This window comes from Rhineura floridana, chromosome 12, assembly GCF_030035675.1.
Source record: "Rhineura floridana isolate rRhiFlo1 chromosome 12, rRhiFlo1.hap2, whole genome shotgun sequence".
NCBI lineage: Eukaryota > Metazoa > Chordata > Lepidosauria > Squamata > Rhineuridae > Rhineura > Rhineura floridana.
In genome coordinates, this window is record NC_084491.1 from 13,903,745 (window position 1) to 13,918,101 (window position 14,357).

The 14,357-nt window shown below is 42.8% G+C and overlaps 1 protein-coding gene across 6 annotated transcripts in view; it reads left to right on the plus strand.

Annotated features, from left to right (window-relative positions):
• Positions 1 to 3,458: 3,458 nt before the first annotated feature.
• Positions 3,459 to 14,357, plus strand: part of RHOBTB2 (Rho related BTB domain containing 2) — a 56,203-nt gene continuing 45,304 nt past the window's right edge. For 4 of the 6 annotated variants that reach the window (XM_061592710.1, XM_061592713.1, XM_061592711.1 and 1 more), the window contains exons 1-2: positions 3,459 to 3,598; positions 14,181 to 14,253. Coding sequence is in view for 2 of the 6 variants with exons in the window: in XM_061592705.1 (XP_061448689.1) it covers positions 14,201 to 14,253 (53 nt within the window). In the remaining 4 variants the exon portion in view is untranslated. Of the gene's footprint in view, positions 3,599 to 5,424; positions 5,560 to 14,180; positions 14,254 to 14,357 lie in introns of all 6 variants that reach the window. The other 2 variants (XM_061592705.1, XM_061592706.1) reach the window with 2 other exon arrangements.

Consider the following 14,357-nt stretch of genomic DNA (forward strand, 5'->3'; position numbering starts at 1 on the left):
GTGCCACCGAGGCCACTTGAATCTCAATTGACAAGGAAGGGTCAAAAAGGACCCCCAAACTACGGACCTGTTCTTTCAGGGGGAGTGTAACCCCATCCAGAACAGGATGCACATCCACCATCTGAGCGGAGAAGGCGTTCACCAACAGCGTCTCAGTCTTGTCAGGATTGAGTCTCAGTTTATTAGTTCTCATCCAGTCCATTATCGCGGTCAGGCAACGGTTCAGCACATCAACAGACTCACCTGAAGAAGATGAAAAGAAGAAATAAAGTTGCGTGTCATCAGCATACTGATGACAACGCACTCCAAAACTCCTGATGACTGCACCCAGAGGCTTCATGTAGATGTTAAAAAGCATGGGGGACAAAACCGACCCCTGAAGGACTCCACAATGGAGAGTCCAGGGTGTCGAGTAATGTTCCCCAAGCACTACCTTCTGGCAACGATCCGCGAAGTAGGAGCGGAACCACTGCCAAGCAGTACCCCCAACTCCCAACTCCGCGAGTCTCCCCAGAAGGATACCATGGTCGATGGTATCAAACGCCGCTGAGAGATCAAGGAGAATCAACAAAGTCACACTCCCCCTGTCCCTCTCCCGACAAAGGTCATCATACAGGGCGACCAAGGCTGTTTCAGTGCCGAAACCGGGCCTAAAACCGGATTGAAACGGATCCAGATAATCGGTTTCATCCAAGAGCACCTGGAGCTGGTTAGCAACCACCCGCTCCAAAACCTTGCCCAAAAAGGGGACATTCGCCACCGGTCTGTAGTTGTTCAAATTATCTGGGTCCAGGGAAGGTTTCTTTAAAAGAGGTCTCACTATTGCCTCCTTGAGGCTACTAGGGACTACTCCCTCTCTCAAGGAGGCATTAACCACTTCCTTGGCCCAGCAGGTGGTTCCAGCCCTGCTAGCTTTCACTAGCCAAGATGGGCAAGGATCCAGAACAGACGTGGTTGCCTGGACCATTCCAAGCACCTTGTCCACTTCCTCGAGCTGCACCAACTGAAACTCATGCAATAATAAAGGACAAGGCCGTGCTCCGGACACTTCACTGGATTCATCTGTCACAACGTCGGAGTCTAAGTCCCTACGGATGCAAGCAATCTTATTTTGAAAGTGTCCAGCAATTTCGTTGCAGCGGGCTTCAGATGTTTCTATAATATCGTGAGGGCCAGAGTGTAAAAGCCCCTGCACAACTTTAAAAAGCTCCGCTGGGCGGCATAAGGATGACCTAATAGAGGCAGAGAAATAAAGTTTTTTCGCTGTCCTTACCGCTTTCATATACAACGTATTGGTGGCACTTACCAAAGCATGGTTACATTCGTTGGGAGTTCGCCTCCATCTGCACTCCAGCCTCCTCCTCTCTTGTTTCATCACTCTCAGCTCCGGGGTATACCACGGAGCTGTATGAGCTCTACATTGGAGGGGGTGCGCAGGATAGGTAAAAGTTAACTGACCATGGGGGAGGAGGAGAGGGAGGGGAGAGGAGAGGGAAGGAGGGAGGTGAGAAGAAGGAGGAGGAGGAGGAAAGAGGGGATTGGAAGGAGAGGGAGGGAGGGAGGGGCAAAGGAAGAGGGAGGGAAGGGGCCAGAGGGAGGGGATAGGAGGGGGGAGGAGAGGGCAGGTTTGATCATTTGCATGCTTTTTGAGTTCAGTGGGATTTACTCCTGTGCAATCATCCTTAGGATAGGTGAAACTGACCTGCGGCAGGGAGGGGCAGAAGAGGGCAAGAGGGGGAGGGGCAGAAGAGGGCAAGAGGGGGAGGGGCAGAAGAGGGCAAGAGGGGGAGGGGCAGAAGAGGGCAAGAGGGGGAGGGGCAGAAGAGGGCAAGAGGGGGAAGGGGAGGGAGGGAGGGGGAGGGGGAGATTCAGCGGGTGGGCACTGGGCAGAGGGGAAGACCCTTCCATTTCCAAAAGGAAAACATTGTGAATAATATTGTTTTTCCAGCGTTTCCTGCACTTTTTATTCTACAGCAGGCACATGTAGTCTCCCACCCAAATTTAAACCAAAACTGTCACTGGCCACATCCACACCAGGCCTTTATTTCACTTTGGACAGTCATGGCTTCTCTCAAAGAATCCTGGGAAGTAGTCAATGAAGGGTTCTGAGAGTTGCTAGGAGACGCCCTGTTCCCCTCACATACCTTCCATCAGAGTGTCTGAATGTTAAACCACTCTGGCCACTGGAGCTCTGTCAGGGAATTGGAGTCTCCTCTCAGCGCCCTTCACAAACCACACTTTCCAGGATTCTTTGGGGGAAGCCATGACTGCCTAAAGTGAAATAAAGGCCTGGTGTAGGTGTGGCCCAGATTAGTCAAGCCAAGCAGCTGTGAGTCTGGATATTAGAACACTGACAGTTGGTTCCTACTGAGCATGCCCGGGTTTATCATTCACTTTAATGTTAATTTTTTTAATTAATTAAAAATCAGTTAGGCATTTTTTAAACTTTTAAACTGCAGACAATGAAGGTTGGAATATGGGCAAGGTCAGTAATAGGATTACACGTACTCTGTGAACCTGGCTGATTTTTAATTAATGTCAACAATTTATTAGAACTCTACAGAAAAAAGTCCAATAGTGGTCTGAGCCCCCCCCCCATTTTTACACTTTGAACTCTTGATTCTCTCTGACTGTTTTGTGTATTGCCATGAAAACCTAGAGGGTTGTTAATCAAGTGTTTCTGAGTTCAGGATTATATGTTTTGTAAGGGTTTGTTTTGAAATGAACTTATGGGAAGCATCAGAATGGCATGGGGGCTATTTTCAATTTAACATTGCGGAATGTGAAAAATCCATGCTGGCTGTAGTATACGGTCACTCTTGTAGATGTATAATACATTCCCAAATCTAAGCCTCTATCACATTTGCCACTTGGATCTGAAGAAATAGCATAGGCACCTGTATACCTTGTTAAAGTTGCTAAAGATCAGCAACAACAGATACAGATATGCCCCAAGGCCCAGCAGTGTCTAAATTAAAGAGTTAGGTAACACCTGCACCTGTAGAAAACAACATGTACGCATGATAGCATATTCTGACCTGATCTCCATTGCCTGAGTGCACATTGCACATTGTATGTTTGTATGCACATTGTGCCTTTCCATTTAAATAGAGATCTCCCATGGGTTGTTTTCTTTTTCCCTATTGAGTGGCAACATACAAATTGTTCATTAGTGGTTCACCATTTCCAGTGATTCATCCACCCCCTTTCCACTGCCTGGTCATTGGCCAGCTGTCCATCCTTTGCTGACTCTACATCTTTTAGTTCCCACTGAATCACCCACATCTCTAACATGTTCCCAGTCACTTATCCATACTCTCCTGGATGCTTATCTTTGAGTTCACATTGACTCACTGTCACCTTTCCTTTGCAGCCTCCACCTCTTCTTTCCCAGGACTTAATTGCATTCTTTCTTATCCTGAGTACCTGTTTGCATGTGTATAAAACACCAGGTGCTAGATCCAGGCAAGGTGTGCATTTGTGATTCTATTACCTGTCAGGGATACACACAACTGACAGGAGGTACTTTTGTAGAGAAGATTTGGGACTCAAGAATTCAGAAACTACAAGCCCAAGATTCCTTGGGAGACATTCTTTTGTAAGTATAAGAAATCTTTTGGCTATTCACAGTATCACAAGATACAAGGCTGTATTCTACTCTGAGTAGACCCTCTGAAATTAATGAACTTAAGTTAGCCATGTCTATTAACTTCAGTGAGTCTGCTCTGAGTAGGACTACCACTGAAGAACAACAAGACTTTCCTGCAATGTTTTGTATGGTGTATCTCTTCAGGCTCATCTCATTTCCTGACCTAATACTGGTTCTTTAGAAAAACTGGCATGTTCTTCTTTCTCTCCATGCCAATTATTATATTTAAGGGGCCAGTGAGTGATATGTAGTCTACACTTTTGGATGGTAAAGACTGAAAAGAAATGTAGGGTCTTACAGGATTCTTCCATCATTATTGTTTTACTCTGTTGTGTGTGCTAAGAATATATGCTGCTTATTTATTTGAAGTGTCAGGTCGTCTTTTGGTATCAAATCTGGAAGCTGATATGCTACTAACAATGGATAGTTCATATGGGCCAGTTCTAAATGAATGTTTCGTAGAGGTTCATTCTGTTCTGTGGCAACTTTCCTGATTTGCTTCCAGGCCCAATTCAAAGTGTCCACAAGAACCCAGTTGTGGTTTTAGTTCTACAAGATGGTCCCTTCCGCAAATCCTCATGTTGCATGAGGCAAATTGAGAGAATTGCAGTCCAAATCAAGGCTGGAGTATCCCTTTTGTCTCTGCTGTAGAAACACCTAAAAAACAAGGATGTGAACAGCACATATAAAATTAACAAATGACAAAATCCTGCACACAGGCCTACAGTCTAAATAAGCAGATACCTGAGAACAAGGAAGGAAGAGGGGTAAGGAAAAGTGATGGAGTAAGAGAGCCTCTTTCATTTTCTGCAAATTACAGAAGGCCTGGGAAAACAAATATGTTTGGAGGTATTTCTTAAGACTGGAAGGGGCTTAACAGTGCAGTTCTATGCATTTAAGCCCACTGTGTTTAACAGGGGTTGTTCCCAAGTAACAATGCATAGGATTCTTGTCTGAGTTATTCAGGCAAATATGCACCATTTCTCTTATCCTTACAATTTAAGTGTTGTATGTAAAGTGTCTACTCAGAAGTAAGATGTATTGACTTAGGCTGCAATCCAATACACACTTACCTAGGAGTAAGTCCTGTTGAACCCAATGGAGGTTATTTCTGATTAGACATATTGGATTGCAGACTTACTCCCAGGGAAGTGTGAGATTACAGCCTTATTCTGATTTGGCTGTCCGTGGGGAGGGCCAAGGAACTCTGGATGGCACCAGGAAACTCTGCCTCCAACCACTGGAAATTTTAATCAGCTCACTTCCTGCTTTCACTTCTGAGGTTTCTACCCACCCACCATGAGCAATAGAAGCTGAAATTCTCAGGAAGCTGAATTGCATCCACACAGCCACCCAGAATAGCTCAGAACAGAGAGAAAACAAAGTGGGATGAAATCAGGACCAATCACTTCTGCAAGAACTGTACACTAAACAGCACAACTGACCAAACAAGGTTTTGTCAGGCTAGTTTCAGCACTGGTATTTCTTCAAAACTTAAAATGCACACATGAAGGTATCCTAAGTGAATTCCTTCTACCCTGGCTGTGATCAAAAAGGCAGAGCAGTTTGTAAACACAGAGGTGTATTCCTATTAGTGGAAAATTCCTTTCTATTCAGCCTCGATTGTGGTTCAACAGGTTTTTGTTCTCTGCTTTTTTTGTTGTTGCTTTTGCTTTTGATCTGTTCAAAAAGGGGGGGAAAACCTCTCAAGCCTAGGGCATTAGATCCGATCACATGGGCAGATGCTTATAAAATGGAGCTTCTGCTCTCCCCAGGTAGCTTTCAGTGACGAGAGAGATACAGACGCTGGCTCATCAGAAGCAGCGAGACAGCTCAAGAAGAGCAAAAGGGAGCCTCACCACCTTGCGGGTTTAGTCAACAAGTTCATCGCCTGCAGAAGTGGTGCAGAGGTAATCATCCGGCGCTGCCCCATCTTTTCTCACAGCTCATCTCCTGGGTTTCCCCCTTTTCTGTGGCGTTCTGCTAACAGGGAATTCTAAGAATGGTGACACCCCGAGACGTGTTTTTTATAGCAAAAGTAAGACCTATAGCTACAGAGGCTGTGTACACACCATACGCATATATCACGATTACAGCACAGGCTTCCCCTAAAGAATCCTGGGAACTGTGGTTTACCACACAACTCCCAGCACCCTTAACAAACGACAGTTCCTAGGAGTCGGGGTGCGTGTGTGTGCTTTAAATGAATGTTGCTTACGCAGCCAGAATCTTGTTTATGAGGGTTTTTTCCCCTTTAAATATTTGCACAAAACAAATTCCCTGCTCCATTATTTGTTGTTATGTGCCTTCAAGTCATTTACGACTTATGGCCACCCTATGAATTAGTGACCTCCAATAGAATCAGTCATGAACCACCCTGTTCAAATCTTGTAAATTCAGGACTGTGGCTTCCTTTAAGGAATTAATCCATCTCTTGTTTGGCCTTCCTCTTTTTCTACTCCCTTCTGTTTTACCCAGCATTATTGTATTTTCTAGTGAATCCTGTCTTCACATTATGTGTCCAAAGTATGATAACCTCAGTTTCATCATTTTAGCTTCTAGTGGCAGTTCTGGTTTAATTTGTTCTGACACCCAATTATTTGTCTTTTTTGCAGTCCATGCTATCTGCAAAGCTCTCCTCCAATACCACATTTCAAATGAGTGGATTTTTCTCTTATCCACTTTTTTCACTGTCCAACTTTCACATCCATGCATAGAGATCGGGAATACCATGGTCTGAGCGACCCTGACTTTAGTGTTCAGTGATACATCTTTGCATTTGAGGACCTTTTCTAGTTGTCTCATAGCTGCCCTCCCCAGTCCTAGCCTTCTTCTAATTTCTTGACTATTGTCTCCATTTTGGTTAATGACTGTGCTGAGGTAGTGATAATCCTTGATGAGTTCAATGCCCTCATTGTGTGCTTTAAAGTTACATAAATCTTCTGTTGTCATTACTTTAGTCTTTTTGACATTGAGCTATAGTCCTGCTTTTGTGCTTTCCTCTTTAACTTTCATCAGTATTAGTTTCAAATCATTACTGGTTTCTGCTAGTAGTATGGTATCGTCTGCATATCTTAAATTATCCTTCCAGTTTTTACACCTACTTCATCTTGGTCCAATCCCGCTTTCCGTATGATATGTTCTGCATGTAGATTAAACAAATAGGGTGATAAAATACACCCCTGTCTCACACCCTTTCCGATTGGGAACCAATTGGTTTATCCATATTCTGTCCTTACAGTAGCCTCTTGTCCAGAGTATAGGTTTGCACAACAGGACAATCAGATGCTGTGGCACCCCCATTTTTTTAAAGCATTCCATAGTTTTTCATGATCTACACAATCAAAGGCTTTGCTGTAATCTGTAAAGTACAGGATGATTTTCTTCTGAAATTCCTTGGTCCATTCCATTATCCAGCGTATGTTTATGATATGATCTCTGGTGCCTCTTCCCTTTCTAAATCCAGCTTAGATATTTGGCATTTCTCACTCCACATATGGTAAGAGCCTTTGTTGTAGAGTCTTGAGCATTACTTTATTTGCATGGGATATTATTGCAATAGTTCGATACTGCATTTCCTGGGATCCCCTTTCTTTGGAATTGGAATGTATATTGAACGCTTCCAGTCTGTGAGCCATTGTTTAGTTTTCCATATTTCTTGACAAATGTTTGTCAAGATTTGGACAGATTCAGTGTCAGTAGCTTGTAGCAACTCTATTGGTATGCCATCTGTTCCTGGTGATTTGTTTCTTCCAAGTATTTTAAGAGCAACTTTCACATCACATTCTAAAATTTCTGGTTCTTCATCATACGGTTCCTCCATGAATGAATCTTTCATCCTGGCATCTCTTTTATAGGGTTCTTCAGTGTATTGCTTCCATCTTCCTTTTATTTCATCTTGGTCAGTCAGTGTGTTCCCCTGTTGATTATTCAACAGCCATAGTCTTGGTTTAAATTTCCCTTTCATTTTTCTAATCATTTGGAATAGGAGTATTCTTGTACCTTTTTTGTTGTCCTATTTCTATACAATAACTATTGTAATAGTTCTCTTTGTCCCTATGTACTAGTTGCTGTATTATTGCATTTAGGGTTCTGACTGTGTTTCTGTCTCCTTTTGCTTTTGCTTTCCCTCTCACTTTAACCATTTTATGAGTTTTGTCAGTCATCCATTGAGGTCTTTCTCTCTTTTAACTAGAGATATTGTCTTTTTGCATTCTTCCCTGATAATGTCTCTGACTTCACACCATAGTTCTTCAGGTTCTCTGTCAACTAAGTTTAAAGCCTCAAACCTGTTCCTTATTAGATCTTTATATTCTTCTGAGATGTTATTTAAATTGTATTTTGCCATTATGGTTGCTTTGTTCTTCTTTAGCTTTACAGTACTCTGATTTTCAATATGACCAGTTCATGATCTGTACCGCAGTCTGCTCCTGGTCTTACTCCATTTAAAGTGGGGAGAAGTGATGTAAAGCAAGAGCTTCTCAATCTTGGGTAATTCCTGTCCTTACCTTCCAGATGGGTAGCTAGCTGCAAGGAGGAGCATTGTTTTTTCTGTGCATGGGGCAGTTTTAGTGTATATGACTGTAGGTATCTGTAAGGCAGCCTCTCTCAACCTGGTGGTGCCCTCCATATGTTTTGGACTACAACTCCCATCACCTCTGATCATTGGCCATGCTGGTTGGGGCAGATGGGAGCTGGAGTCCAACACACCTGGACAGCACCAAGAAGTGGAAGGCTGATGCAAGGCAACAGGTTAGGCAAAGAGCAGCACATTTCAGGAGACAGAGAGCCAGATGTGGTGACACTGAAATTGTTCTGCAAGCATTGTATATCATTTATGGCTGCTTGAACTATGAGCCTCACTTTTTCATCTCTGCTGCCAAGACATTTAAGACCAGCTTTAGGATCTCTATGTCTGAGGCTTGACCCTTATCTGATCAAAGCTCATGGGTGTATATCCATTTAATCTGATGGAACTAAGATCTTGCCCAAGTTATAGCATGGTATTCCCCCCATTTCCTCCTCCCTGCTCTAAGATGGTATGAAATCTCTTGTAGCCTATCTTTGTTTAGTTTTTTTTAAAAGAGGTTTGGGGAAGAGGCGGTTAAGTCTCCCTTATGTGTCTGTGCAAGAGTCAGCAAATGGGTACCAGGTATGAAATTAATGGTGAAGAGCACCATTAATTATAATGCTTTGGGATTTCAATTCATACTTAATAGAACAAGATTGTTTTTCCCCTTCCTATGTCATCTTGTGACCTGAAGTTGTCCACTGGACTTTCAGTCATGGTTCTGATGGATCTTCAGCTGTTGGTACAAAAGTGATGGTTTTTCACATTGTTCATTTTTTTCTAGGGATATGTAAAACACACCAAAGAAAATTTGCGAATCCTTTCTGAGTCCCTAAAACTTGCATCACCATTCCTCGGATATTTTGTCCAACCAGAAAGATGCACATTTGCCGCAAATTTGCCATGACGGTGTAGAAATATTTAACAATCTGAGGAAAGTTATCAACATTATTAAATGGATTATTACATGCACATTATCAGTAAGGTTACTTCTTGTCTGTATTGAAGATTTAGTACTGAAAATAAAACAAGAATTGATGTGAAGTTTAGTTTGCAATCCTAACCCCGTTTAGGATTTGGTTAGGATTATGCTGTTAATTATCACAGGTAGAATAGGACTTGTAAATGGGAGTTACAACGTACACAGTATACAGTAAAACGTAACACATTCAGTGTAATTCCAGGTAAGGAGAGGCAGACTGGCTAAGATAGAAAAATTATATTAAGTTGAATCTAAATCATTGGATTTTGGAAAACATTTTTTCAAGAAAATATAGCAATTGATATTTTATGTTTTTGATATAGTCATGTAACATTATTTGGGTTAGTTCATATATCATAGTAATGAAATAAAAATATTAAAATATAACAAAACGTTTAAGGTGAAATTAGGTGGTAAGACTATTCTAGTCTCTAATATTCATGCTACATAGTTGTATCAAGGCTTAGGCAGCTTGAAGTAGAAAGCTTGCTTTGCTTCCGAGTTCCTTTTTAACTCTGCAAAGTGTAAAACAAACTATTTTTTACGTATGGTATGAATGTGACAAGCTACAGCATCCTGTTCACATTGAGAATGGGAGAAAAACATGAGCTTAGGTGTGTTCACATTCAATGAGTGTACAATCTGTGTACACAATAGCTGAGCTGTACTAATTAACAAATGTACCCTCTTTCACGCAAACACTTGTACATGTACAGCTTGTATTTATGTTCAGTGTAATGTGAACAAGTCTCTTGTCTCTGTGTAATTAGCAAAATGGTCCAGAGTTGGGAACTATGCATTTCAGATGGAGAGTTACAGAGCACCACAATCCTTATTGCCGTTTCCAGTCTAAATCTGAACTGGGGTCTTCATTTTTTCTAATGCAAAGCATGGAGGGATTTCATCCTAGAGCAGGGTGGTGAAACTGAGGCCTTTCAGATCTTGCAGGACTACAACATCCATCTTCCCTGACCATTGGCTGATGGAAGTTGGAGGCCAACATCTGGAAGCCACCAAGGCCTAGAACAATATCCATGGAGAATAATGACCAATGCCATCTTTTCTTTTTACCAGAAATTCAAGCTGTCTCTCATTCAGGTTATTATTATTGTTTATTAGCTTTTCATATATATCTCAAGGCAATGAATAAAATACAATAAAAACAACAAACCATCAGTTAAAAATAAAACAGGTTTTTAAAATCTGGAAAAGGAGAAGGTGCAAATGTGACATTTTGTTTCATGAGATAGACATGGAGGAGCATCTCTCTTATATGAGAGAAGCTGTCGTGCATTTTTGGTGACTGCAACACGTGCCTCTTACGATCACAAAAATCATGTATTTCCTCCTTCCTCTCCAAAAATGTGTATCTTTTTGGTGTGTGTATGGAAGCAACTCCGCTTTCAACAGAGTTTTGGCAAGGCTATTAAAGTGAAGAGGTAAGAGATGGTACAAACAAAGACTGACAGAAGTGGCTGCTCAAGAAGCAGCTGTGCTTATTACAGCTCCTGTGGAGCCTGTGACTGCCTTTCTTCCCAGTTTGTTGTAGCAAAAAAAAAAAATGCTGCTTGTAAATGCTTTGATGAGTTTTCTTAAAAGTATTTGATTCTGGGCTGATGTCCTAGACACTACATGTCTCTCCATACACAGAATATTGTCAGGTCATGAGACCATTCTTTTCTCCAACACTGCAGAGGGGAGAGGAGAACTTCTGTAGAAAGTAAGCTTCACATGGCATCAATAGACAGTTTGAAAGGACACTCCTGAGCTTTGTGATCTAAAGTAATAAGGTGTGTTTGGAAATACAGTAATTGAGTCCTTGTCCTCCCTCCTCCCTCCAACATGCAAGCAGAGCCAGTGGAGGTTGCTCCATTAGGGAACTTAGGAAGCTGCCTTATAATGAGTCAGACCTTTGGTCCATCTAGCTCAGTATTGTCTGCACTGACTGGCAGTGCCTCACCAGGGTTTCAGACAGGGTACTCTCACAGCATGTGAATTTTGGTCCATTAGGTCCTTCAGAACTATTGGACACAAACAGGTCACTTGGGGGCTACCTATTCTTAGCCTGATATTGACCTCCTTGGAGGTCTTTTCCGACAGTCATAACAGCCATTTGGTAAGCGTCTGACAACTTCTACCCCATCTGGACAAAGATGGGGGGGGGGGAGAGAGAGACAGGGAAAGTAAGGCCTGTTATTCTTCCCTATTTGTCAATTGATGTAAAGTGCCTGCCCCAAGGGCTCAAGGATAACAGAACTGGAACCTGTGTGGTGGTGCAGTTAACGTCGGGCAAGGACCTGTGGGAAAGGGTTCAAATCCCCACACAGCCATGAAGCCCAATGAGTGACCTTGAGCCAGTCACTGTCTGTCAGTCTAACCTACCTCACAAGGTTGTTGTGAAGATTAAACAGGGACAACCATGTATGCAACCTTGAACTCCTTGGAAGAAAAGGAGGATATAGATGTAACCATAAATAAATAAGATTCAATGCATCTCTGAAAGTCAAAACACATGTTTTAAAACACAAGTCTTTTGATTCTCTCCACAGCAGTTTTCTATTTTGTTTTAAAGAAAAGTGGGGAAAATGAGGACATTAATAACACTTGCCTTATGAATGCATGGTGAAAATTAATGCATTGCAAGGCACTTGAAAATGAAAAGTGTGAAGTATTACTGGTAATATCTGATTTTTATGCAACTTTCCTTGGCAATAAAAAAAACAGAGGGAGGGAGCAGCAGGAGGTTGGGGAGAAATTATGGGATGTGCTATTAAAAGCAAAGCCATGTCCAAATAGAACATGTTTTCCACAGTTTTTCATATGGCACCAGCAGCTCTTAATACTGTATGAGGCTGTGAATACTGTATGAACCTACAGTTCAATAGGGAGAGTCAGGCCTTTAAATGTTTAATGCTAACAGCTGCATCTCTCACTCTGGACTCTATGCTCACCTGCTTGTGTTCGTGCACAGAAAACAGGGCACACTTACATCTGTGTACAGCACAGTCATTAGAATTATTTTATGAGGATTCCATCCTGCTTCTTAGCCGAAGAGAGCTCTGGCACTGTGGGACAGAGGGCAGCAGTATGGTTGATCTGCTTTCCCAGGTGAATATAGAGAAAGCAGTTTTGCATGCAGACTAGAGAAGGTTTCATATGGTGTAGGACAGCCTTTCCCAACTAGTGGGCCACCAGATGTTGTTGGACCACAACTCCCATCAGCCTCAGCCAGCATTGCCAATGGTCAGGAAAGATGGGAATTGTGGTCCAACACCATCTGGTGGCCCACTAGTTGGGAAACTCTGGTGTAGGAGGTAACTGGTTTTAATTGTTTCTCTCCCCCACTCTAAAGCTGCACCCACAATTTGTTTTTCTATGATAAGAACATAGGTACTGCCTTGCTACATCAAGATAAGGTCCAGCTATAGCACAACCCTATGCATGAGCACCAGTGGTGGCTGGTGGCTCCATGTCAGTGGGGCAGCAGAATCTGTCCCTGGTTTTAGTCTGAACATTCAAGGAGCTGTCCAAGAAAACCTGGAGTGGATTCCACTGTGCCACTGACATGGAGTCACCAGCCACCACTGATGGGTATAATATGACCTACTGTCAAGTAAGTGTGCATAGCAGAGTGTAGCCCTCCAGATGTTGTTGGACTATAACTCTCAGCATCCCTGTACACTGGGTCAATAATAACTAGATGGCCACAGGTTCCCCAACTCTGGTGCATAGGATCACAACCTAACTCCAACATTCTGCTTCCAAGCACAGCCAACCTTTGAGAATTTGCAAGCAGGGTTGGGACCAGCATCAGAGTTAGGCATTGGTGGCATCTGCTGAGGCCCACACCCCAGCAAGGGGGTCACTGCTATTCACCTAGAGTCCCCTTGTCCTCATCTCCTCCTTGTTACTGCCACTGCCTGTTCACCTGTTATTTCCAAGAATGCATGCAGTGTCAAGAAAGGAGATACAACAATATCCACACTTTAATTAAACTGATTGAGAAAGTGAATGGATTGCAGCGACAGCAGGTGGAGCCACTGAGTGTACCTTGTCCAAGCCCCTGCTGCCAAAACCTGGAGCCAGCACTGACCAGGGTAGGAAAGGGAGAGCTTTCTCTAGTTGTTTGTACATCAGCACCTACTATTTAGATGATTTAATAGAAATCCTGTTTAATTATCATGCCTGATAGCTGTTTGTCACATTTTATCTCTCTCTCACCTTTCCTCCAAGGAGCTTGGCAATATAAATGATTCTCTCTCACTTTTTTTATTCTGTGAAGTAGCTGCTAGGCTTAAGGATAGGAAGCTGAATCAGAGCACTGGTCGACCTAGTTCAGTACTCTTTACACCTGGAGTAGGGAACCTGTGGTTCTCCAGATATTTCTGGACTACAACTCCTATCTTCTCTGACCAAGAAGGCTAATGAGAACAGGGAGTCCAACAGCAACTGAAGGGCCACAGGTTCCCCACCCTGGTCTACCACTGACTGGCAGCAGTTTTCCATGGTTTTGGACAGGAGCCTTTCCCAGGTCTACCTAGGTTTGCAAGGGATTGAACATGGGACTTTCTGCATGGAAAGCAGTTGCTCTATCATGAAGTTACTGTGTTTCTGTTGAAAGGCCCAAGGTCACTCTGGAAGCTACTTGTGGACTTCCTACTTGCAGGCTTTCCATAGGCATCCGGTTTGCCACTGTGGGAACCAAGATGCTGGATTAGATGAGCCTGATCCAGCAGGCTCTTATGCTCTTCATAGCCATGTGGCATTTGAACCCGGGTCTCTCCATTCCTAACTGGACACTGTAACTACCAATGATTTATATCAATTCAGCATCAAATCACTACAATCTCCAGTTTTCCTAGGGAAGGAAATGGCATCTCCCAAATGCTGGGGAGAAAGAAGGTAGATAAGCTTCCTTAAAATCTGCTTCAAAGGCAGCTCTCATTTCATCTGCATACTGTATATCCTTCTGCTTTCAGACTGCTCAGAAGAAGAAGAGATGGCATTCAGAAGCAAACCCCACCTCAAACTGAAGACCAAGATGAATGCCATGTGAGTACATAGATTGGTTTTAATTTATCTTGGCCTTGTTACTATGCACAATAATTATATGACACACCTACATTTAGAGTCTTAAATTGTGCTCCAGAACATTT